Source organism: Oncorhynchus nerka, linkage group LG26, assembly GCF_034236695.1.
Source record: "Oncorhynchus nerka isolate Pitt River linkage group LG26, Oner_Uvic_2.0, whole genome shotgun sequence".
Classification (NCBI taxonomy): Eukaryota; Metazoa; Chordata; class Actinopteri; order Salmoniformes; family Salmonidae; genus Oncorhynchus; species Oncorhynchus nerka.
The window spans coordinates 27,264,231-27,291,398 of record NC_088421.1 but is presented as its reverse complement, the minus strand read 5'-3'; the positions used below and the strand labels follow the sequence as shown (position 1 = coordinate 27,291,398).

Sequence of the window (27,168 nt, the reverse complement as noted above, 5' to 3'; positions counted from 1 at the left end):
CTTGCTTACAGAAGGACAGGAGAGTGGACTTCCCTCCCCCTTGCACCCCACCTCTCTTCCCCTCCTTCCCAACCCCCACCCCTGCTGCTACTTGCTTACAGAAGGACAGGAGAGTGGACTTCCCTCCCCTTGCACCCCCACCTCTCTTCCCCTCCTTCCCAACCCCCACCCCTGCTGCTACTTGCTTACAGAAGGACAGGAGGAGTGGACTTCCCTCCCCTTGCACCCCCACCTCTCTTCCCCTCCTTCCCAACCCCCACCCCTGCTGCTACTTGCTTACAGAAGGACAGGAGGAGTGGACTTCCCTCCCCCTTGCACCCCCACCTCTCTTCCCCTCCTTCCCAACCCCCACCCCTGCTGCTACTTGCTTACAGAAGGACAGGAGGAGTGGACTTCCCTCCCCCTTGCACCCCCACCTCTCTTCCCCTCCTTCCCAACCCCCACCCCTGCTGCTACTTGCTTACAGAAGGACAGGAGGAGTGGACTTCCCTCCCCTTGCCCCCACCTCTCTTCCCCTCCTTCCCAACCCCCACCCCTGCTGCTACCAGAACCAGGAGGAGTGGACTTCCCTCCCCTGCACCCCCACCTCCCCTCCTTCCCAACCCCCACCCCTGCTGCTACTTGCTTACAGAAGGAGCAGAGGAGTGGACTTCCCTCCCCCTTGCACCCCCACCTCTCTTCCCCTCCTTCCCAACCCCCACCCCTGCTGCTACTTGCTTACAGAAGGAGCAGAGGAGTGGACTTCCCTCCCTCTTGCACCCCCACCTCTCTTCCCTCCTTCCCAACCCCCACCCCTGCTGCTACTTGCTTACAGAAGGAGCAGAGGAGTGGACTTCCCTCCCCCTTGCACCATCTCAGACAGTATTATTACCATAGTGTTAGATAAGGAGAGACATAGTGAAGGGTAGCATCCATCCCAGTGATGAGCGTTTCTTCCCTGCATGATTCCAGGTAGAGCTGGTTGCCATAGATAAGCATGTGCATCATGATGTGAGACTAGGGGTGGGACCTGGAGAATGGGAATACCCTTTCTTCGAACGGTTCAGGTTCAGACAAGAACTGTTCCAAGTGTTTAGAAATGACGATTGGACAAATATTGTTTGGAAAAATATTTGTGTGCTATTTCCTTGTATGACCTGGAACCTTCGTGATCCATCCACTTTAAACTTGACCCTCCATGGCTCGTGAAATCCTTAAACCAAAACAGCTACTTACCATTGATAATCCGTTCCAGCTAGCAAGTATATACTGGCCCAGGAGTGGCCCACTGCCGGCATGGTTTATGGCCCACAGCTGGAAACCAAATGCGGCCCAACAACATTTTGCCCAGATATCTTACGGACATAAAAGTAGCAGTTTGTCAGTTTTAAGTGGATGTGTAATAACTGAATGACACTGTATGTGGTTATTTTCACCTACACTAAGAAAAACAGGTGCTATCCAGAACCTAAAAGAGTTCCTAAGCTGTCCCCATAGGATAACCATTTGATGAACCCTTTTTGATTCCAGGTGTAACCCTTTTGGTTCCAGGTAGAACCCCTTCTACAAAGGGTTCTGCCTGGGACCCAAAACGGTTCTTCCTGGAACCAAAAATGGTTTTCCTTTGGGGACATCCAAAGAACCCTTTGGAACCCTTTTTTCCAACAGGTCTACTCCCAGTCCTCGTCTTCCTCTCTCTTTTTCATCCTTCCTCTATCCCTCTTTGTGTCCCCTTTCTCTCTCGATATATTCACTCGCATGGACTTCTACCTCTATTCTTTCCTTTTCTCATCCTCTCCTCCTGTCGTCCTGGGTTGTGTATTGAATGGCACCCTTTTGATGTTATAGTGCACTTCTTTTGAATCAAAGCCTAGGTGAAAATCAGAAATAGTGTGTCATTTGAGATGTGTTCCTATGAGCAACATGCAAATTGTCTGATCAGATAAAAAATACTGTAGACAAAGACCTTAATTAATGCCAGACAAATCCAGACCTCTTTGTAGCATCCAACGGAACACTTCAAAATTCATAGCTAGGTACTGTATACTGTAGCTCATATACAGTGGCTATGGCTCTGGTTAATGCCCTTCATTCATGGTGACCTGGAAGTAGATGATTCATTGGCATGAGCCTTCCATTCTCACATTTACAGCAGGACTCCAACTCCCCTCCCAGAATGCGCTCTGGCTCAGTCAGCCCCTGCTGACTGAAACCCTTCCTCCTCCCTGGATGCTGTGACCTGCTCTGAACTCACTTTCTTCTCCACCTTCCCCATTTCCTGTATGTCTACCTTAAAGCCGGCGGCCATGTTGTATCTCACACAGAATCGAACGACATTACTGTTTCAGCGCGTGGAGCCGCCCTCCCCCATCCAGGATGGGCCTCTCTGCCTCCCTCCTACCCAACCGGCAGACCCCGTCAACACCCTGTGAGTAGACCCCCCCAACTCTCTCTCTGGGTCTCTCTCTCTGTCCTCTCCCTCTCTCTCTGTTTTCTCTCTCCCTCTTTCTCTGCAGCCAGAGGGAGGATGGGTAGTGGCTCCACAGGTGGAGTGTCATCCACAAGAAGGAGGAGCAGGACGACACGCTGGGCGGACACGCCTCACGTGTAGAGGACCTATGTGTGTGTGTAGTGTGTTCAGAAAGGCTGGTGTATGGGTTTGTGGGGATGAGTGCATTCAGTTAGCCTCATACAAGCGCTGAATGCAAGGGTCTGATGAAGGTGATGTATATGGAGCCTGGTTTGTGTGTATGCATGCGTGTGTCCGTGTTTGCCTATCCGTGTGTATATATGTCCTGGGTCTGACTGTGTGTGTGTGTGTTGTAGACGGGTGGACGGATGGGGCGTGAGTGTGTGTGTGCAAGGGGTCTGTCTGACTGTCTGTGTGTTGTAGACCGGTGGAGGGGGGGGTTCCAGAGAGCCAGTCGTGGGTGACAGTGCGGGCTCAGGAGATGTCCCAGAGAGTAGGCAGCTGGAGTCCTGAGGGACAGCACTCTGAGGATGGCCTGGACAGCAGGCATAACTCGCAGGTAACACATACACACAGGTGCGCGCACACACACACACACACACACACACATACACACACACCAGCCTCAAGAAGAATCCCTGGACAACAGACATAACTCAGAAGTGTATATACACGCACATGCATACGCACAAATACATATCAATACAGTACGTGCATGTAACATGTACAGTATGTCATTGCACACAAGAACACACTAATAAATGGTTCCCAGTAAACATGAAATAGTGATTTTCATGTTGTCTGAACATCCACATAATTTCATTGGACTGGTTCATATAGAGCTCGTGTCCTGGTGCTCTTTCCTTACAGGATATTTAGGGTCATCATTGTTGAATCAACTCGTACACAGAGTCACTGCTGGCTCTATTTTATTCCTGCCTATTGTCCAATTCCATATGGTCCCTACAGCTCCTCTCCCCTATAGGCACTTAGATAGATCTGAAAGGTGTATAGGTGTAAGCAATACAGCACATTCATCTAATGGCTTTGAGTCATTACTAATCCTTTCAGAACTACATGAAGGGCCCAGGAGTTAGAGTTAGAGTTATTGGGAAAATGTGAACATGATGGTTTCCCTATAACCTGCCCTGATTGGCTATGCCTGCGTAAACCCTCCCACCATTCACATCCCATACCCATCTATCCTCCTCAGCCCCCAGGCCCTCATCCCCCAAGCCCTCATCCCCCAAGCCCTCAGCCCCCAAACCCTCATCCCCCAAGCCCTAAATAACATCATATTATCAAAATCAAAATCCGTCTGTTTTGTTGTATTGGCTGCGTCTCAATCCAGCTCAGTGAAGAGCTCAGTGTCACAGTGGCTTTCAACGTGGCACCGTCATAGGATGCCACCTTTCAAACAAGTCAGTTCGTCAGATTTCTTCCCTGCTAGAGCTGCTCTGGTCAATTGTAAGTGCTGTTATTGTGAAGTGGCAATGTCTAGGAGCAACAATGGCTCAGCCGCAAAGTGGTAGGCCACACAAGCTCACAGAACGGGACCGCCGAGTGCTGACGCGTGTAGCGCGTAAAACTCGTCCGTCCTTGGTTGCATCAAGTTCCAAACGGCTTCTGGAAGCAACGTCAGCACAAGAACTCTTCATTTTTGTTATTGTTATTTTTTATTTGTTTTAGGGTGTAGATCAGCTTTAATATTCCAGATAGATTGTAGCTTCCATCAATGTAATTGTATGCATCAGTTCCAATCCCCCATATGTTTTGGGGTAAATATAAATATATATATATATATATACTGTATATATATAGTGCCCATCAAAGGTTCGGTTTGGACACACCTACTCATTCAAGGGTTTTTCTTTATTTTTACTATACATCAAAACTATGAAATAGCACATATGGAATAATGTAGTAACCAGAAAAGTGTTAAACCAATCAAAATACATTTTAGATTATTTAAAGTAGCCATCACATGCCTTGATGACAGCTTTGCACACCCTTGGCATTCTCTCAACCAGCTTCATGAGGAATGATTTTCCAACAGTCTTGAAGGAGCTCCCACATATGCTGAGCACTTGTTGGCTGCTTTTCTTTTACTCTGCGGTCCAACCCATCCCAAACCATCTCAATTGGGTTGAGGTCAGGTGATTGTGGAGGCCAGGTCATCTGATGAAACACTCCATCACTCTCATTATTGGTCAAATAGCCCTTACACAGCCTGGAGGTGTGTTTTGGGACATTGTCATGTTGAAAAACAAATGATAGTGCCACTAAGCGCAAACGAGATGGGAGAGCATATCGCTGCAGAATGCTGTGGTAGCCATGCTGGTTAAGTGTCCCTTGAATTCTAAATAAATCACAGACAGTGTCACCAGCAAAGCAACCCCACAACATCACACCTCCTCCTCCATGCTTCACGGAGGGAACCACACATGCAAAGATCATCTGTTCACCTACTCTGTGTCTCACGAAGACCAAAAATCTCCAATTTGGACTCATCAGACCAAAGTACAGATTTCCACCGCTGTAATGTCCATTGCTCGTGTTTCTTGGCCCAAGCAAGTCTCTACTTCTTATTGGTGTCCTTTAGTTGTGGTATCTTTGCAGCAATTTGACCCTGAAGGTCTGATTCACGCAGTCTCCTCTGAACAGTTGATGTTGAGATATGTGTCTTACTTGAACTTTGTGAAGCATTTATTTGGGTTGCAGTTTCTGAGAATGGTAACTCTAATGAAATGTTCCTCTGCAGCAGAGGTAACTCTGGGTCTTCCATTCCTGTGGAGATCCTCATGAGAGCCAGTTTCATTATAGCGCTTGATGGTTTTTGCGACTGCACTTGAAGAAACATTCAAAGTTCTTGACATTTTCTTAATTGGCTGACCATGTCTTAAAGTAATGATGGACTGTTGTTTCTCTTTACTTATTAGAACTGTTCTTGCCATAATATGGACTTGGTCTTTTACCAAATAGGGCTATCTTCTTTATACCAACTCTACCTTGTCACAACAAAACTGATTTGCTCAAATACATTAAGAATGGAAATAAATTTCACAAATTTACTTTTAACAAGGCACACCTGTTAACCTTATATGAAATGCATTCCAGATGGCTACCTCATGAAGCTGGTTGAGAGAATGCCAAAAGTGTGCAAAGCTGTCACCAAGGCAAAGGGTGGCTACTTTACAGTATCTCAAATATATTTTGATTTGTTTAACACTTTTTTGGGCTACTACATGATTCCATATGTGTTATTGCATAGTTTTGATGTCTTCACTATTATTCTACAATGTAGAACATAGTAAAAATAAAGAAAAAGCTTGGAATGAGTAGGTGTGTCCAAACTTTGTACTGGTACTGTATATATTTCTTTATATATACCTAAATCAAAAAGCTATATGATCCATGGTATGACCATCTTAAAACAATTCCATGTGTTAGCTTGGGCTTTTAGAGTTTAAATTTGAACTTAAATGGGGTAGGGGTTTCCCAGGGATACCGGATAGCATGGGCCAAGCCTTCAGCCCCCAAACATTCAGCCCCCAAGCCCTCTATCCCCAAGCCCCCTGCGCTGAAGCCCCCTGCACCGAAGCCCCCTGCACCGAAGTCCCCTGTACCGAAGTCCCCTGTACCGAAGTCCCCCTGTACCGAAGCCCCCCGAACCGAAGCCCCCTGCACCGAAGCCCCCTGCACCGAAGCCCCTGCACCGAAGCCACCTGCACCGAAGCCCCTGCACCGAAGCCCCTGCATCGAAGCCCCTGCATCGAAGCCCCCTGCATCGAAGCCCACTGCATCGAATCCCACTGCATCGAATCTCACTGCATTGAAGCCCCGTGCACCGAAGCCCCCGTGCCGAAGCCCCCGTGCCGAAACCCCCTGCATCGAAGCCCCCCTGCATCGAAGCCCCTGCATCGAAGCCCACTGCATCGAATCCCACATCGAATCCCACTGCATCAAGCCACCTGCACCGAAGCCCCTGCACCGAAGCCCCCTGCATCGAAGCCCCTGCATCGAAGCCCCTGCATCGAAGCCCACTGCATCGAATCCCACTGCATCGAATCCCACTGCATTGAAGCCCCGTGCACCGAAGCCCCGTGCATCAAGCCCCCGTGCCGAAACCACCTGTACAGAAGCCACCTGCATCGAAGCCACCTGCATCGAAGCCACCTGCATCGAAGCCCCTTGCACCGAAGCCCCCTGCACCGAAGCCCCCGTCAAGCCCCTGCATCGAATCCCCCTGCATCGAATCCCACTGCATCGAATCCCACTGCATCGAATACCCCTGCACCGAAGCCCCGTGCACCGAAGCCCCGTGCACGAAGCCCGTGCACGAAGCCCCGTGCACGAAGCCCCGTGCACCGAAACCCCTGCATCGAAGCCACCTGCACCGAAGCCCCTTGCACCGAAGCCCCTTGCATCGAAGCCCCCTGCACCGAAGCCCCCTGCACCGAAGCCCCCTGCACCGAAGCAGTTCCGGCTCTTGATCCAAGTCCTAGCTCCTAGACCACAGCCCTAGCCCCTCGCACTAGATCTAAACCTAGTCTTAAACCTTCCCCCGTCCCCATTTCCCAGGCTCAAACCCCAGTCTCTCCCACACTACACGACATGCTACTGTACACCACAGGAAGCTGCTGAGGGGAAGATGGCTCATAACAATAGCTGGAACGGAGCAAATGGAATGTCATCAAACACATGGAAACCATGGAAACCATGTGTTTGATGTATTTGATACTATTCCATTAATTCCAATCCAACAATTAACACGAGCCCGTCCTCCCCAATTAAGGTCCCACCAACCTCCTGTGCTGTGCTGTGCACACTACATTCACCCACACTCATGTGGGATAAAGGATGACAAACACACCATTGTCCCCATCATATTCCTTCATCACAGTCACGCCTGCTCTCACTCTATTTTGCAGACGGTAGAGATGAGAGAGATGGGGCGTGACGGTTACTCGGATACCGAGCACTTTCAGCCAATGGAAGGCCACGGAAGGGCAGCTTCCATGCCACGCCTTCCAGGCGACAACCAAGTGAGCACCCCTCATTTCCTCTCCTCCCTCCCTCTCTCGCTCCCTCTAGCTTTCCATCTCCTTGACTCAATCTCCACGATAAGCTACATGACTCGAGACACACAAAGACTAGAGACAGACTATTTATAATCCAACACAGTGCATAACAAAATACTATAAAACATTGCTGAAAATGGACACGACACTTTCGAGCATATTTGTTTTTATAAATGCATGGTATTTGACGTGATATCATGCATTTTGAAGATAGCTCCCCTTTCTATGCTGTTGAAATATCGCCCATAGGATGTTTGCCAGACAGACGTACAGGTAAGTCTTACAGACTACCATACCAAACACCCCAACACCCCACTCTTCCTCCCCTCTCCTCTCCTCTTCTCCTCCTCTACACTCATCCCCTACTGCATGGAGGTGTGTTACTGTGGTTGTCCCTTCTCATCCAGTACCAAGTCATCTCTGCTATATTGTCACACACACACTCTTTGTTTAAGGTAGTCCATCGTATCCGATGATGACTTCCACTACTGCTTGTGGGTTCACTGATGACTGTATAATCTGATGTGGGATGCACACTGTTGCCACAGACAGAGCACACAAAGGCCTGTCCTGTTGAGGCCGGTGAAGTCATGGTCTACGTTCAGTCCTTTTTTCCTCGGTCAACTGCACTCCAGGGCAGAGGCCACGCCAGGTGGAGCGTTCCACAGCAGTCTGGAGGGAGGCAGAGTTTACCCCACACTTCTTTAGTGATGTCTTAGGTTGGGTCCTTTAGACACTTTCTCTGCCCACCTGAAGAGCGACGGCCCAGTTATAGCTGTCCGTACAGCGTACTTTGCGGCAGGCGGTCCTCTGGCGTCCGGATGGCATCGCCGAGTCATCTAAGCTGGTGGTGTGTGATGGACGCTTCAATACTCATGCAGCTGGTTTTCTGTAGGATCTCTGAGTGCGGAACAAGGTCCTGCCAGGTCACTTTCAAAGTGCGTTGAAGGCCTTCTATGTGAAAGGACTCCAGTTGTTTTAAGTGTCGGCTGTAGACTGTACATGTTTCACATCCATAAAGGAGTGTAGATACACACACTGCCTGGTAGACTGCAACTTTGGTGTGGAGGTGCAGGTTGCTCTTGTCAAAAACCTTCTTCCTTAGCAGTCCAAAAGATGACAAAGTCTGTTTGACCTGATTCTGGATATCCTGGTCGAGGGGATGCTTCCAAGATATTTAAAATGTGATACAATGGGAAGTGAGGAGTCTGAGATGGATAATGGAGGTGTTTCAGGCGGAGGATCAGATGACCACTGACATAGGACCTCTGTTCTTGGGATGTTAAGAGACAGCCCCATTAGGCTGTATGCTCTTACAGCTGCTCTGAGTGTGGCTTGTAGAGCTTCTGGGGTATGTGCCGCAAGAGCGCAATCATCCGCAAACTGGAGCTCAAGTACTTGTTAAGCTTTGAGCTTCGTGGCAGCTTGGAGCTTCCTAATGTTGAAGAATTTTCCGTCCAATCTGAAGTCCAGGGTCACCCCACTCTCTGTTTCCATGTCCTTGTGCAGGACTGCTGTGACACAGGAAGAAGACATTGAATAGGACCGGCGCAAGCTCACACCCTTGCCTCACACCAGTACCAATTCTAAAAGGGTTCAGACTCCTGACGGCTAATTCTTACTCTGGCCACCATCTCCTCATGGATCTGACGCAGGACGTTCACACATGTCCCAGTGCAGCCATACTGCAGGAGGACCTTCCAAAGGAGTTCACGGTGTACTGTGTCCAAGGCTTTGCAGAGATCCAGAAAGGCCATGAACAGGTCTTGTGTCTGTTCACTGAACTTTTCCTGCAGTTGGTGTGCACTAAAGATCATGTCCACCATGCTTCTGTTCTTTCTGAAGCTGCACTGGGACTCCGGTAGCAGATCTTCAGTCATGGTGTCGATGATTCTGTGGTGGAAGACCTTCACCAGGACTTTGACAGCAACTGGAAGGAATGATATGTCCCTGCTGTTTCCGCAGATGGATTTGCCCCACTTTGATCGGGATGTGCTCTTGTCTCCATATCTCAGAGAGGAACAGGCAAACTGCTCTGGTACAGAGATACTCCCCCCCCAGTTTTAGGATCTCAGCAGGGATGGAGTCAGGTCCAGGAGTTTAGTTATTCTTCAGTGACCTGGTGGTGGTGCAGACCTCAGAAAAGGTGGGTGGGAGATCAAGGCTCTGGATGGTGGGCAGTGTTCGGAGCTCCTCCAGGTCTGAGTAGTCAACTGGGCTGATTTAAGAGGGCTTCACCTCTGGACTATCGTAGTTTGGTCCTTTATGAGAGTGGACCCATCTGCACTTCTTAGGGGACAGAGAAAGCAACTTCTTGTGTTGTCTTCGGGGCATCACACAACTTGTGCATGTTTTATCTGTCCCCACCAGATTGAATTTCTTGTGCTTTGGAGATCCACCACTCATTTTGTCATAGAGTACTCTGTCCCTACTGCTGCTGCCACACACACACACACACACACACACACACACACACACACACACACACACACACACACACACACACACACCAGACCACACATGTACATTCTTCTGCCCTCATAACTACCACTGCTGTCAGAAGATAAGAACTATCTAAATCATTCTTTCTTTCCCTCTTTAATGGTTTTGCTATTAAGGTGACTTGAAATATGGGGTTTTGTTTCAACCAGGTTTGAATTTGAAATCATGCCCAACTACCAATGATCTAGTGTCATTTTGGGGTCAATATTTCTTTGAGAAGGTATTGATCAGGTGGTCTAGTAGTGTACTGTCATGCTCAAACTAAAAAAGATATAGTAAATAGGATACTGCTATCTTGAAACAAATGCTGCTGCTATGTGTGTGTGTGTGTGTGTGTGTGTGTGTGTGTGTGTGGTCCAGTCTTCTTTCTTATTCTTGTGTGTTGTAAGTTGTGCCTTTACACTGTACTGTTGTTTTTGCCCTAGTAGCATGGTGTGTTGATGGGTGTTGTTGCTGTGGTGTAGATGGTAGTGTTGTTGCCATGGTGACCCTGTCTATAACACTGTCTCTGGCCCTCCAGTGTCTGTGCGCTACTGTGGTAAGTGTTGTTTCTCCCTCACCGCTGCTTTTGTGTCTAACCGGGTTCTCTCTCGCTCTCTCTCTCTCTCTCTCTCCTCTCCTCCCTCTCACCTCCCTTTCTTTTCGGGTTATCCCCACCCATATTTATCCCCCTCTCCATTTCTCCCTCGCTCTCTGCACATGCCTCCCCCATTATCTGATTTTCACCCCCTCCCCTTACCTTCTTCACCTCTCCCTTCGCTATTTATTTGCGTATCCATCCCTCTCTCCTTCCCTGTCCCTCTGTCCTCTTCTGTGTGTCTGTGTGTGCCCTACCTGTGCTGTATCCATGGCTGTGGTGTGTGTGTGTCTTCTCTGTGCTCACACAGCAGCGAAGGAAAGGGAGGCAGCGTGGAAATAACCTCAGTGTATGTACCCTGTCTTCCCCATATCTCCCCCTTTTTTTCTCTCTCACTCACTGATTCACTCACTCACGATAACCATTTCTCTCTTTCTCTGTCTGTCTCCATCTCTGTCTCTCTCTCCTCATGTCATCTCCTAACATGCTTGTGAATTTCTAAGTCAGTTAAACACAAGGTTCTTAGCTGATTCAACTGGATTTCATAAGTTCAGACAATTTGATTAATTATAGTCATCTGAACTTTTTTTGTCAACACAGCAGTTATGTTGCTTCAGTTGATTTGACTTCATGGTTGTGAATTTCTAAGTTGAGTTCACACACAGTGCTTAGCCGATTCAACTTGATTTCATAAGTTTAAAAAAATTGCAACTCAACAAATGTTGTTGACTTGGCTATATACAATTAGTCATTTTGACTGAATCTCAATATGTTTTTGTACAGTGTATGTCTCCCCCTCTCCCTCACCTCTCCCTCACCTCTCCCTCACCTCTCTCTCTCTCTCTGTCCTCTCTCTGAGTTTATCCATGTATGTGTATCTGGTGTCTTTCCTCTCGTTTCTCTCTTTTGTCAAACAAAAGGTTTTGTCCTCCCCTCCTATTTGTCTTTGACGACCCTGTTTGTTGACACATAAGACTGACTGATTGCAGGGTAGGAGCTTCAAGCTCTGATTCTTCCACTAACCGATTTCAATTCAGTTCGAATCGAATGTGTTTTATGGCATGATCACTTAAATGCTAAAACACAAATTGACCCCTATCCTCTGATGTAGATCTTATCTGAAAAGATTGGTTACTGTATGTACACTGAGTATACAACAAATGAGGTGGGAGAATGTTTGGTGGGAGAATGTTTGTTTATTTTATTCATGCCAGCAAAGCCACTACACAACACAACACTAAACAATACATTAATTGCGCTATAACGGTGACAAACGGTGCCGACAAACTGTCAGGGCCTACATAAAGCTGTCCCAACAGCAGAGTTTTGTTTTCAGCACCATGGAGTGAATCCTTACCGTTGTTACACCTGGCTATCAGTGGAGCCTTGTCTAGCAGCGAAACAGTTCATTCAGCCTCATTTACTGCCATTTAAAAAACATAACTGACATGGCTGACTTGCTTACTGGTAATTGAGAGGTACAAACTATTGCATTTTTTTATTTTACCTTTATTTAACCAGGCAAGTCAGTTAAGAACAAATTCTTATTTTCAATGATGGCCTAGGAACAGTGTTCAGGGGCATAATGACAGATTTGTACCTTGTCAGCTTGGGGGTTTGAACTTGCAAACTTCCAGTTACTAGTCCAATGCTCTAACCACTAGGCTACCCTGCCGCATAAGGGAACAATGGGAGGCAATCCGTAATTTTGATTACGACATTAATGAGCGAGCTAAGTCGGCGTAGCCAATATAACTATTTGTTCAGCGACAGAAATGTACACCGACAGAATTCAGAACAAGGGCCGTTCTTACATTATTTTCCCTGTACACCAAGTCAGAACCGTAGGAAGAATAGAGGGGGCATATAAGCCTAGTTAAATAAAATAATAAACAAATAAATAAGCAGACAATTATGATGACATTTCTCTAAAACAGGCTATAGGCTACATGTGCACCACCAAGTCAGAACAGTAGGCTAAGTTATAAGAGGGAAAGTGACAAAATTATTAAAGTGAGGCACATGGGCTACTAACAGCTTACTACACAACATACACTTAGTATTACTTTATTGGCTACAGTATACATATCTCCCTGGCATATTACATCATTTATGCAGCAGCATACAATACATTTTTGGACTCACCGTTCTGCTGTGCTCACTTGAACAGGAAGGTGGCTCGGCGGTCCTTCTTGTGGGCAAATTTTGTCATGAAACATTGTCATCAAAGTCTGGCTTTCTCTGGATTTATGGTGCTTTCAAGACAACTGGGATTTGGCAAAAACAAGGCAGAATCATGACGTCAGTGATCTTCAGGTCTGAGCTCTAGAAAGAGACCCGAGTTCCCGACTTGGAATTCCGAGTTGGATGACCGTTCAAAACGTATTTTCCCAGTCGGAGCTCCTTTTTTTCCCAGAGTTCCCAGTTGTCTTGAACTCACTGAAATCTGACATTTCGGGGGTTCCGAGTTGCCAGGTGTTTTGAACGCGGCAGAAGTCATGCTGGATTGACAACATGGCCAATGTATTCAACCTTTTGTGGCCCATGGTGTTGTGTGTGAATGTTTATCCTTTTAAGCTTGGAAAAGAGACCCTTAAATCAGACTTGGCCCACACACCCTTTCCACCGAATGGCAGGCAGGGGAAGCAAAATAGTCATTGGTTTGCAACATTTATAGTTAGCCACTGATTCCTTCCAAACCACTCATTGTTGAATTTGCGATTTCCAACTTGTTTTGTAATGTTTATGTCCAATGGCTGATGAGCACCGATACGTTTTATCTATAATTTCCCTTCATATGACAAAGATCGAAAAGGATTTGCCTGTAGATTGTCGACGTGATTCATGATGATGACTTGATCAGTCCAATCAACGCTACGGTAGATATAACGTGATTTGACGTCATTTTATCTGTGGCCAATGACCTTGAGGCCTCTTGGATGGGCACTTCTAATGTAAATCTATGGCAGCACCCAAGGCGGCACCCAAGTTATCGATAGCCTAGCATAGCATTATGTCCAGCTAGCAGCAGGAAGCTTGGTCACGAAAATCAGAAAAGCAATCAAATGAACCGTTTACCTTTGATGATCTTTGGATGTTTTCACTGACGAGACTCCCAGTTAGCCAGCAAATGTTCCTTTTGTTCCATAAAGATACTTTTTATGCCCAAAATACCTCTGTTTGTTTGTCACGTTATGATCAGAAATACACCGGAAATTGCGGTCACGACAACGCAGAGAAAAAAAAATCTAATTATATCCATAATATTCGAGAGAAACATGGCAAACGTTTTTTTATAATCAATCCTCAAGTGGTTTTTCAAATATCTATTCGATAATATATCAACCGGGACAATTGGCTTTTCAGTAGGAGCAAGAGGATAAATGACTACCTCTGTCTTTTATGCAAGAATCACTCAGAGCCCTCAGCTGGCCACTTACGCAATGCAGTCGTTTACGCTCATTCTTCAACATAAAGGTGTGAAACTACGTCAAAATTCTGTAGCCACCTTAGGGAATAAGTAGAAAAAGGAATCTGGTTGATATCCCTTTCAATGGCCAATAGGGGGGCATAGGAAGACAACGGTTTCAAAATAAGAGGCACTTCCTGATTGGATTTTCCTCAGGGTTTTGCCTGCAATATCAGTTCTGTTGTACTCACAGACAATATTTTGACAGTTTTGGAAACTTTAGAGTGTTTTCTATCCTAAGCTGTCAATGATATGCATATTCTAGCATCTGGTCCTGAGAAATAGGCGGTTTACTTTGGGAACGTTATTTTTCCAAAAATAAAAATAGTGCCCCCTAGTTTCAAGAAGTTTTAAATCAAACTATTTTTTTTATATTGTTTGCAAACTGATATGTGACACGTATTAATGCCAAAAAAACAGGCAAAACTGGCAAAAGATATAGAAATATACAGATGGGGCTAAAAACAGGTGGGGTTCTGAGTTGCACCCTCTCTTTTGTAGCCCCCAGTTCTTGACCCAAACTGGTGCGCCTGGCACCTACTACCTTACCCCCTTCAAAGGCACTTAAATACTTTCTCTTACCCACCCTCTAAATGGCACACATACACAATCCATGTCTCAATTGTCTCAAGGTATAAAAATCATTGAACCTGTTTCCTCCCTTTCATGCACACTGATTGATGTGGATTTAATAAGTGACATCAATAAGGGATCCTAGCTTTCACCTGGTCAGTCTATGTCATGGAAAGAACAGGTGTTCTTAATGTTTTGGATACTCGGTGTCTATGCAAAATATAAGCAATATGGCAATCGCTCCACCCTGCCCTCTGATAAGCCAGATGGATTTTTTTCCATATTACTTACATCTTGCCTGGTGAATGTGATTATGCGAGGTCAGGATGTTGGAACAGGCTAATTTACTTACCTCTCTAGTCCTTGTGCCAAGCGGGTGGGGTCAAGGTGTTGATTTGGGATTGGCAAACTCTGCACCCTCTCTCTGTCTCTCTCTCTTCCTGCTGCTGCTGCTCTGTGTTGGGTGTACCACGTGTGTTGTGTGTATCATGCCTGTGTGCTTGTCTGTGCTGATGTCATCAATGTGCTGCTGTATTGCTGTTGGTGTTGCATGCATGCCAGGAGTATGTGTGCCCTTGTTGGAGTGATTTTGTGCGTGTGTGCATGCATGTGTGTGTTTGCGTGTGTGTGTATGCTTGGTGAGTGTGTTTGTTGTGTGTGCTTGGTGTGTGTGTGTGTCCATGTGTGTTTGTGTGTGTGAGGGTATCCTAGCTACACACTGTCTGCTGGTTTCAGTCCATTATCATCTATTCTGGTTTCAACCTGGAATACCAGGGGAGTTAACTCTACATCCATATGATCCCTTCGTTCAATAAAGAATCGGAAACCAGCAGACACTGGAGGACTAGTACTGAGCTGGCCTGGTATATACAGTATGCACTATGCAGGTGTGTACCAGTAGCATTATAGGCACTGTCCTGGTGTCCAGCAGCCCTAGGAGGTCAGAGCGGTTCCCCGTGCCCCAGAAAGAGAACTCCTGAGTGTGGCTGAGGACTCGGGACAGCTCCTATGTGCACGCTGGCAGAGGGGGCTGGCAGAGCCTTGTGCGCAGCCTGGATTGTGTTATGATTTTGGGGAGGGATTGGGTGGGGACGGGGTGGGTTAGTCTTTTGGGGGGATTAGGAGATACTGACCTATCTTTCCAGGTGAAGTCCTGGATGCATGTCAGGCATGGCCTATTGCCTCCCTTTCATCTCCCTTTCTTCTTACTGTTGTTTGTCTTCTTCCTCTTCTCTTTTTATTCTCTCAATCTCTAACTCTTTCTCTCCCTCTCTCTCTCTCTGTCTCTTTCTCTCTCTCTGCCTGAGGCAGCATGATGTATATATGATACTAATACAGGCATGTGTGTAGAAAAGTATGGGGGGGGGGTCATGGGTTACCTGGTGCCCACCTCTACAAGGTTATACTGTATATGGTAGGAATGTGAAAGCACACACATGTAAAAGTCAGGTAAACAACTATACAGTATATACACACACACAAGTCGACAAGAAAGTCTACATTCCTCCGTTTCCCCATTATGTCTGGAGACTATAGAAAGGAGACATGAGGAAAGTAAACCTGAGAAGCCTGCTGTGTGACTACTCTTCTCCTCTCTGTCCACTCTCCCATCATCCCTCTCTCTTTCTCTCTCTTTCTCCATCCCACTCTCCCATCATCCCTCTCTCTCTCTCTCTTTCTCCATCCCACTCTCCCATCCCTCTCTCTCTCTCTTTCTCCATCCCACTCTCCCATCATCCCTCTCTCTCTCTTTCTCCATCCCACTCTCCCATCATCCCTCTCTCTCTCTTTCTCCATCCCACTCTGCCATCATCCCTCTCTCTCTCTTTCTCCATCCCACTCTCCCATCATCCCCTCTCTCTCTCTCTCTCTCTCTCTCTCTCTCTCTCTCTTTCTCCATCCCACTCTCCCATCATCCCTCTCTCTCTCTCTCTTTCTCCATCCCACTCTGCCATCATCCCTCTCTCTCTCTCTCTCTCTCTCTCCATCACACTCTCCCATCATCCCTCTCTCTCTCTCTTTCTCCATCCCACTCTCCCATCATCCCTCTATCTCTCTCTCTCTTTCTCCATCCCACTCTCCCATCATCCCTCTCTCTCTCTCTCTCTCTCTCTTTCTCCATCCCACTCTCCCATCATCCCTCTCTCTCTCTCTCTTTCTCCATCCCACTCTCCCATCATCCCTCTCTCTCTCTCTCTCTTTCTCCATCCCACTCTCCCATCATCCCTCTCTCTCTCTCTCTCTTTCTCCATCCCACTCTCCCATCATCCCCTCTCTCTCTTTCTCCATCCCACTCTCCCATCATCCCTCTATCTCTCTTTCTCCATCCCACTCTCCCATCATCCCTCTATCTCTCTCTCTCTTTCTCCATCCCACTCTCCCATCATCCCTCTCTCTCTCTCTCTCTCTCTTTCTCCATCCCACTCTCCCATCATCCCTCTCTCTCTCTCTCTTTCTCCATCCCACTCTCCCATCATCCCTCTCTCTCTCTCTCTCTCTTTCTCCTATCTCACTCTCCCATCATCTCTCTCTCTCTCTTTCTCCATCCCACTCTCTCAGACTATAACAGATAATAGTCCTATGAAGCGCTCGGCCTCCTCCCTTGGTCACAGTCGATCTGGGAGGGGCCAGAGGGAAAGGGGTGGGGCCGATGATTATGCAATGGAGTATGTGATCCCCGAGGAGGGCGGAGCACCGAGGCACAGCCACCGACGCCGCGACCGAAGCCACCGGGCCTCTGAGCGGTCACTGTGTCGATATACAGACGCAGATACAGGTCAGAGACAGAATGAGTGTGCATGCGTTGGTCAGGAACGGTTCAGAATGTGTGTCAGAGAGTCAGAGAGTGTGTGAGGAGAACGTGCTTAGTTCCCTGAGTTGTTACTGTATCAAAGTGTGTTTGATGTTGTCATGTTGTCATGGTTACAAAGACACTAGAGATACCATGATGACAACAATAACTGGCCTCCATTCCAGCAGGACTGGGCACAGACTTGAGCACCACCACTCAGTCAGGTGACCTGCCACCCAAGGAGAAGGACCGTGACCGCGACAGAGACCGCAGTCGGCAGAAAGACCGCAAACACCACCACCATCACCACCACCATCACAGCGGCTCTGTGGACAAGGAGCGCTACACACCAGACCGCGCCGACCGGGGGGGAGAGCACGGTGGTCACAGACAGCCCCGAGGAGACAGAGACCACGACCGGGATAGGGAGCACGACCGTCGCTGGTCACGGTCACCCAGCGAGGGCAGAGAGTGCATGACACACAGACAGGTGGGCATCTATGATGTGTGTCAACATTGAGCCACCTTCCTAACTGTTTTAGCCTCAGGTTCTCCTTTTAGTTCTACCTTGAGTGTCTCCCCCATCTCCTTGGCCTAAATATCTTTAGGCGGCTGACTGTCTCTTGTGTTTCCCTTTTTGACACTTCCATACATTGTCTATTCATTAACTATTGTTGTTTATAGGATTCAGCAGTTTAGACACACACTTACACACAGAGGTGATTGGTTAACAACCTAGATTCAGATAAGGGACAGACTGAACAAGGCAACAACACTGAAAGAGTGCATTGTGGGTACCTTCACAATCACCATTTTGAGGCCTACTGTGTCAGATCTGATCTCTTCTTTTCTTTTCTCCTGTTGTTTTTGTGTCCTCTCTTTATTCTTCATGACTCATCGCTTTTCTCTGTTTTCTACGGTGTATGCTGACTTCCATCATTTTCTATATATCTCTTCTCTTTCTTTCTTGCTTTTTTATGTCTTTCTTTTCCCGGCATCCTTCCTTCCCCTCACACTCTCCTGATTGCTCTCTTCTTCTTCTTCTTCTCGTTGCTGTTGTTGTTCTTGTTGTTATTGTCTGTTGTTCTCTCTCTCCCTCTCTTTATTTATCTCTCCTTGTATTTCTCTTTCTCTCTTTTTCTCTCTCCCTTTCTTTTCCCTCCCTCTCTCTCTCTCTTCCTTCCTCCCTCCCTCTCTCTCTTCCTTCTTACCTATCTCTCTCTCCCTCCCTCTCTCCCTCTTCCTGCCTTTCTCTCTTCCTCCCTTTCTCTCTTCCTCCCTCTCTCTCTTCTTCCCTCTCTCTGTTCGTGTCGTCGTTAATTTTATGGTTCTTTTTTTATTTGCCTTCAATGTTCGTGTAGGGCAGTAGTTCGGTGAGCGAAAGTCCCGCTCCCTCTACCTCGGGGACCAGTACCCCGAGACGAGGCCGTCGGCAACTCCCTCAGACCCCGGCAACGCCCCGTCCACACGTCACCTACTCTCCTGTCGTCCGTAAAGCCATGGCCACACCTCCCGGAGCCCAGCCCCTGGGGCGCAATCCCGCCCCCGCCCCTCACCGCTTCTCCCCTGAGCCCCCCCAGGGACCTCCCCCACCCCACCATGGCTCACCCAACCAAGCCTGCCACCTCCCTCCCCGCTGGGGGGACGGGGGAGGAGGAGGAGGAGAGAGTGGGTCGCTGGAGGGCGACGGCTGCTTCTACAACCAGGACTACCAGGATTACGACCGTGAGCACCACAAACCGCCTCCCTACGAGCAGAGCCCCACACAGGGCAACCCTCACAAACCTCACCCCCTCAACCACCCTACTCTCCCCGTGCTAAACCATCCCCCAACCCCACAGCAGCAGCACCCTATCAACCCGCACCCAAACAACCCCCACCCCAACAACCCCCACTCCCCGCACCTCGCCCAGGACTTCCCGCCATGCGCCCCCACCCAACACCACCCCCACCCCCAAGGGCAGCAGCCTCCCCCCCACTCGACGCCTCCCCAATGGCTACCGTGCATCCTCCCCCTCCTCGCAACACCACCACGGCCCCACCCACCCCGGGCCCCACAAGGTCCCCCTCCCCAGCCTAGAGGGCCCCGCACTAAAGACCTGCACGAACCCTACAACAACACGGATGATAACAGGTGCTAGCCTCTGGAGACTATGGAGGGATGGATGGAGGGAGGGAGGGAGGGAGGGCTCAACCACACTGTCTGAGTTATCAGTCCCTACCTCCCAGCCCAGGAAAACACACAGCCAGAGCACTGATCACCATGAGACAGGGGAAACCAAGGCATGATTCTTTCTTTCCTTATTTCCGTTTGTTTTTCTTTTAGTTTCTTCTGCTGCTCAGTGTTTCCCGGGGATGGAGGGAGTGAGGAAGGGGTAGTTAGAATAAAGGGATGAGGAGGAGGACCACTGAAGGATGAGTGGAAATTAGTGAACAGGGTATGGAGTACAAACCAATTCCTCCTCCAAAAACAATGGAACCCAGCTCATCAGATGCAAGGAGACAAAAATGGATGATTTCAAAATGGATGATATAGGGGACGGATGCTTTTCTCAACGTATCATGATGCTACGCCTCTGGAAACAATATTAAAAACCGCCACAACGACCAAGACGTCATCACGTAATCAACGCAACGTTGCGTTAGTTGCAAAAACCAACCACGAACCCCGATGATGGGGAGATATTGATGAGTTTTATCATCTGTGTTTACTGTTAATAATGACATCAGTGATGATGAGCCTTCCACCTGAGTGTGGTGGGGGGAGTGGGGGGGACACCAGGACACACACCCTAACTCTGAACGAGAGAGGGGGTAATGTAGGCGGAATCTATCCATCCCAACCCCCCAACCCCCCCAAAAAGATTCCGCCCCAACCGAGTAGAGAAGAAACATAAAAAAGTGGATGGTGAACATAAAAATAAAAAAAAACTTAAAAACAAACATTTTCTTCAGTATTTCTTCTTCTACTCCTGCGGCTGCTACTTTTCCCTCTTCCTCTTCTTCTTCTTCTTCGAAACATTGAAGCTTGATTCTTCTGTTGCACCCGCACAGCTTCGTTGGAACTTGCAGAGTTTAAAAACCTGTGGAATCCTGCATGATTGATACAAAAAAATGATAACAAAGAGAAACTACTGTAATGTGGGGGAAACTATCCCTGGGTCCTTTCTATATTAGTCTGTGGGGTTCTCTATTTTTCCTGTAAATCCCTTTGTTTCTCTCTCTCTCTCTCTCTCTTCCTGTGCTGGAGGTATAATCAGAATAGTTAGGATGGATGGAGAGATGAGGCGATGAGGAAGAGAAGCACAAGGTCCAAGCCTTTTTTATGCGGAGGGACAGGATGATCTATTTCCCACTTTGCTCTTATTGAAATGCTCTGTGCCAAGTTATAACTGTTGATGTGGCTGAGATTGCACAATCATTTTCAAGGAAGTAGATATTTTGTTACAAGGCCTAGTTTTATTTCATGAGAGGAAAGAAGGCAGGAAAGTATGAAAACGCACACCCCACATATTATTGGTTCATATTAAAAGGGAGTTGAAACTGGGGGAGGAAGTTACAAGCTCCATGGTCCTTATTGGCTCTCCATCTGCTGATGCATAGCCTCGTTCAAACCAGAGATATGTCTCTAGTCTTCCAGGGTTTGTGTTTGAAAGAGCGATGAAAAGAGAGAGAGAGAAAGAAAGGACGATGAAAGGAGGGAACCTCTTCATCTTTTGTTTATTTGTTATTAATAGTGATAATGGTTCTATAGATACTGATAACAATACTATTGATGATTATGATAATGACGATGATGATAATAACAACGATGATGATAATGGTGATGATGATGATGATGACAATGTTCATGCTTGTGAGAGAGAATTATTTTAGTCTTGTATTTGTGTTTGTTACTTTCGAGTCGGTTGTGCTCAGCGCGTCACCATCTTTGTTTCGTGAGACGTTCTGTCTGGTTGGTGGTCCACTGGTCTGGCTGGTGGGCGGAGCTTTGTCAGAGAGGTGCATTGTGGGAACAGGAGTAATCATAGTAATGACTCTGATACAGTGTAATACGGTGGGGAAGGGAAAAGGAACTTAAAAAGGAACTTTAAAAAAAGAACAATGTCAAACATCATACAGGAAATCATGTATCTGACATGTATACTTGTTCATTGGACAGTTGTTTACATATATGAATCATTTGGGTAAATATAGGGCAGCTAAATGGTCTTGCTTAGGTAACGGGGTCTACAGACTAAAGTAGACCAGATAAAGCAGTAATGAGACAGAGCTCCTCTGCCAGTTTGGCCCTCTAGGTGGCACTGTATGCAATACATTGCATCCCTGTCCTATTGTATCATTGTATCACCCCTTCTATTTTGACTGTCGGATTCCAATGTTTTTGTATCTGTCTTTCAACTGGGAGCATAAGGTTTAAGTGTTGTCTGTCACTGGTGGATCACCTCCTTTGTGTTCAGGACATGTAACACAGCCAATCACAAATGCACAGGACATGTATCACAGCCAATGAAAATGCATGGGAGAAACAATGACTGGGTCTTTTCTGCCAAACCTCTGTGTCCTGTTTCACCCTATTCTCTTTTTGTGTGTCTTTGTGCGCCTCAACCTAACATCCATCCTAATACCCACCACTGTCCCGTATAGTGTCTCTCTCACAATTGCCGGACTTTGAGGATTGCCATAGTGAACCATTAATTTATTCGAATTATGTCATTATTATTCTTATTATTACACCCCATGTCAAAACCATTAGCGTCAGGTAACAGTGTTTGTTCATGGCTGCCATAGATATAGCGCAGTTAGATCTGCACAAATCTGGATTCTGATGTACTGTAAAGACATATCCCATGATTCTATGTACCACACTTTGACCAGGAAGTGCACAGGCACATTGCCTTTACAGTATTCATCTAACGTAGGAATGTCATAGACGTGTATAAGTTACATCACAACACTGATAAGATAGGAATACACAGATACACTCTCAGTATGTAGCTCCTGGCTGTAGCAAGTATGCATGTACGTGCGTATGGCGTGTGTGCGTTTGCGTGTGTGTCTGTGTATGAATGCGTTCTTTTATAGCAGAATGTGTGTGTACATTCAATGTGTGTGTGTACATCAATAGCTAGCTGTTTTCGTTGGATATTTCATTTCATTTGTTTATTTGCTTTGAATATTTGAGGATGACATTTGAGTTGGTAAGTGTTTGTGTGTGTGTGTGTGTGTGTGTGTGTGTGTGTGTGTGTGTGTGTGTGTGTGTGTGTGTGTGTGTGTGTGTGTGTGTGTGTGTGTGTGTGTGTGTGTGTGTGTGTGTGTGTGTGTGAGTTAGCCTGTGTTTGTGAGCGAGTGTCAGAATGTTTGTGTGTCTGTGTGCAAGATGAAATAAGATGTCAATCACCCTACAATTGAAACTATGAGAGGCCCTAACATTCACTGTCAATCATTGTGTCCTGTACTGACCAACCATCCACTAACAACACATATTCTAAATAACCCCACCATTACTTCAAAAAGCAATGTAAAGCTGCTATGGAAAACATAGAAATAAAAGCATTTTAAGTACCAAAAAAATACCAAAAAAGGGAAAATATCTACTTCCAGAACTGCATGTGCTATGTGCATGCCACACCGTGGGTGAACAGTCATCTTCAGGAATCAAAAAATAAGAATATGAATTCAGATTTAAAAAAAATATATGAATATAGATAGATGTTTATACTAAGCAACATGTTTTCTTTCTTCCTTCTATTTTTGAGAACAAAAAAGGTTTAAAAAAAATATATATAAAAAAAACATCAGCTGAGAATCAAAGTTGGTTTGTTTATTTATGTTGCCAGCTGTTAACTGTAAACATGGAGGTGAGACACTACACAGCCATGTTCAGGACACTACAAAAAAAAAGAGAAGTCCTGTTTTAAAGAAGAGAATCAAATGAAAAGAGATGGGGATATCCCTGCCTACTTTTGGGTGGGGCCAGGAGCCAGCCAAATCTGATGATGTAACCCTTAAAACTCTGGCTGTGGGATCTTTTATCTCTCACTCACTCCCTCTCTATTTCTCTCTCACTCTTATCTCTCACACTCTCAACCTATCTCACCGCTATTTCTACCCGTGCATTTTGTAATTCCAGACAGAATTCTTCCTAATGAATAAAAACCAGAGAGATGCACACTGTTGGTCTGGAGAGACTTCCGTTTCTTTGTGTGTGTTTTCAACTGTATGCTTGAATGTGTGCGTATGTTTGAGTGAAAGAGTGTATTATAGTGAGAATGAGAGTGTGTTTGCGTTGGGGTTATAGATTTGGAGAAGTAGAGACGTTTGATGTGTGTAACGGAGTGTGTTATGTGTAAGGTAGTGTGTATACGTGGATTTAGGAGTGTAAATATGGTGTCTCTGCTATCTCCCGTCTGTTTCTAGTGTTCCCCCTGCCTGCCCTGTCCCACTGGTCTGTTTCTAGTGTTCCCCCTGCCTGCCCTGTCCCACTGGTCTGTTTCTAGTGTTCCCCCTGCCTGCCCTGTCCCACTGGTCTGTTTCTAGTGTCCCCCCTGCCTACCCTGTGTGTTCTGGGCTGTTTCTAGTGTTCCCCCTGCCTGCCCTGTCCCACTGGTCTGTTTCTAGTGTCCCCCCTGCCTACCCTGTGTGTTCTGGGCTGTTTCTAGTGTCCCCCGTGCCTACCCTGTGTGTTCTGGGCTGTTTCTAGTGTCCCCCTGTCTACCCTGTGTGTTCTGGTCTGTTTATTGTATTCCCCCTGCCTGCCCAGTGTGTTCTAGTCTGTTTCTAGTGTCCCCCCTGCCTACCCTGTGTGTTCTGGTCTGTTTCTAGTGTCCCCCCTGTCTACCCTGTGTGTTCTGTGTACTTTAGAGAGGACAGCTTCAGATCAGATTGCTGCTTGAAACATTAGCAGGACAATCAATGGGCCGATGTCACATTCCACACCTCTACTCCCCTCCTATTCTCCACTCCTTCCCCCTTTCCCCAAGACCCCCACATTCTTTCCCTCAACCGGCCCCTCTCTTCTCCTACCTTATGTCCATCTCTTCTCTCCTCACACATTCCTCCACCGCATTCCTCCTTTTTTCTCCACTGTATTTCCTCCTGTCTAAAAACATGCTTCTTCTCTGCTCACCTTTTCTCTCCTCACCTCACACATTTCAGTTCATTCTGCTGTTGTATGATGCACTCATCCAAACGTGAATATGTAGGTGACAACCGTATTAAAAGCCTTATAGTAAGACATCATAAAAACGTATGCATGTGTATAACAAGTTATAAAGCAGTATGCAGACTTTCAGTTGTTACCTATATTTTATTGAGACATTGTCTGTTCATCAAATGGAAGAACACAGGAGTAAATACTGTGCAGGTGAGATGGAAACCCTGAAACTGGCTCAAAAAAACCCTCCAAAAATGGATAGGAAAAATCTGTATTATCAGGATAACTAACTAGTTTTATTTAACTCTGCTACCTTTATTAATCCAATTAGCTGTGCTACCGAAATGTCACGTAACTGCCAGAGGTACACAACCCTTTGCTCTCTCCCTCCTCTCAATCTCTCCCTTTTCCTGGTGCTGCCTGTTGGCCAGATGTGAGCCAGGCGGATGTGTGAGGTGTTCTGTTCTAATGTCTGTTCTATATATAACACCCTAATACTTCACCACCCCCCTCCCACACACACACTCACACGCATCCTCCCCCGCATTCTGCTGCCAGCTCCACTTCCTGTATCCTGCCCCCCTCTATTTCCCCCGCTCTCTCCCTCCCCCTCCTTCACCCCTACTCCTTCCATACCCGGGCCAGACCAAACACACAGCTAGGGTGGAAGGCAGATTTAACAACATTGTTCACACTCCATGGGCTAGTATAGCCTACTCTCCAATTCCGATATAGGAAATATATGCCTTTCCTATGCACACTTATCAAATCAAATGTTATTGGTCACATACACATATTAGCAGATGTTATTGCGGGTGTAGTGAAATGCTTGTGTTTCTAGCTCCAACAGCGCAGTAATATCTAACAATTCACAAAAATACACACAAATCTAAAAGTAAAAGAATGGCATTAAGAAATATATAAATATTAGGACGAGCAATGTCGGAGTGGCATTGACTAAAATACAGTAGAATAGAATACAGTATATATATATGAGATGAGTAAAACAGTATGTAAACAATATTAAAGTGACTAGTGTTCCATTATTAACATGGCCAGTGATTCCATGTCTATCTATACAGGGCAGCAGCCTCTAAAATAAAATATAATAAAATAAAATAATATTTGTCAAATACAACAGGTGTAGACATGACAGTGAAATGGTTACTCACAAGTCATTAACCAACAATGCAGTTTCAAGAATATATATATATTTTAAGTAATAATAATTAAGGAGCAACAGTAAAATAACAGTAGCGAGGCAATTTACAGCAGGTTCCGGTACGGAGTCTATATGGAGGCTATAAACAGCAGGTTCCAGTACAGAGTCAATATGGAGGCTATATACAGCAGGTTCCGGTACAGAGTTAATATGGAGGCTATATACAGCAGGTTCCGGTACAGAGTCTATATGGAGGCTATATACAGCAGGTTCCGGTACAGAGTTAATATGGAGGCTATATACAGCAGGTTCCGGTAGAGAGTCAATATGGAGGCTATATACAGCAGGTTCCGGTACAGAGTCAATATGGAGGCTATATACAACAGGTTCCAGTACAGAGTCAATATGGAGGCTATATACAGCAGGTTCCAGTACAGAGTCAATATGGAGGCTATATACAGCAGGTTCCGGCACAGAGTCAATATGGAGGCTATATACAGCAGGTTCCGGTACAGAGTCAATATGGAGGCTATATACCGGGGGTTCCGGTACGGAGTCAATATGGAGGCTACATACAGCAGGTTCCAGTACAGAGTCAATATGGAGGCTACAAACAGCAGGTTCCAGTACAGAGTCAATATGGAGGCTATATACAGGGGGTTCCAGTACAGAGTCAATATGGAGGCTATATACAGCAGGTTCCGGTACAGAGTCAATATGGAGGCTATAAACAGCAGGTTCCAGTACAGAGTCAATATGGAGGCTATATACAGCAGGTTCCGGTACAGAGTCAATATGGAGGCTATATACAGCAGGTTTCAGTACAGAGTCAATATGGAGGCTATATACCGGGGGTTCCGGTACGGAGTCAATATGGAGGCTATATACCGGGGGTTCCAGTACAGAGTCAATATGGAGGCTACATACAGCAGGTTCCAGTACAGAGTCAATATGGAGGCTATATACAGGGGGTTCCAGTACAGAGTCAATATGGAGGCTATATACAGCAGGTTCCGGTACAGAGTCAATATGGAGGCTATATACAGGGGGTTCCAGTACAGAGTCAATATGGAGGCTATATACCGGGGGTTCCAGTACAGAGTCAATATGGAGGCTATATACAGCAGGTTCCGGTACAGAGTCAATATGGAGGCTATATACAGCAGGTTCCGGTACAGAGTCAATATGGAGGCTATATACAGCAGGTTCCGGTACAGAGTCAATATGGAGGCTATATACAGCAGGTTCGGTACAGAGTCAATATGGAGGCTATTTACAGAGTCAATATGGAGGTTCAGTACAGAGTCAATATGGAGGCTATATACAGGGGGGTTTCAGTACAGAGTCAATATGGAGGCTATATACAGGGGGTTCCAGTACAGAGTCAATATGGAGGCTATAAACAGCA

The 27,168-nt window shown here is 46.5% G+C and overlaps 1 protein-coding gene across 1 annotated transcript in view; it reads left to right on the top strand.

Annotated features, from left to right (window-relative positions):
- LOC115127199 (voltage-dependent P/Q-type calcium channel subunit alpha-1A-like) overlaps positions 1-23,633 on the top strand; it is a 119,000-nt gene extending 95,367 nt beyond the window's left edge. Inside the window, exons 23-29 of the mRNA XM_065010342.1 lie at positions 2,304-2,407; positions 2,873-3,008; positions 7,381-7,494; positions 10,920-10,958; positions 17,211-17,427; positions 17,628-17,932; positions 18,804-23,633. Of these exons, the coding sequence (XP_064866414.1) occupies positions 2,304-2,407; positions 2,873-3,008; positions 7,381-7,494; positions 10,920-10,958; positions 17,211-17,427; positions 17,628-17,932; positions 18,804-19,583 (1,695 nt within the window). The 3' untranslated portion in view covers positions 19,584-23,633. The remainder of the gene's footprint in view (positions 1-2,303; positions 2,408-2,872; positions 3,009-7,380; positions 7,495-10,919; positions 10,959-17,210; positions 17,428-17,627; positions 17,933-18,803) is intronic.
- The last annotated feature ends 3,535 nt before the right edge of the window (positions 23,634-27,168 follow it).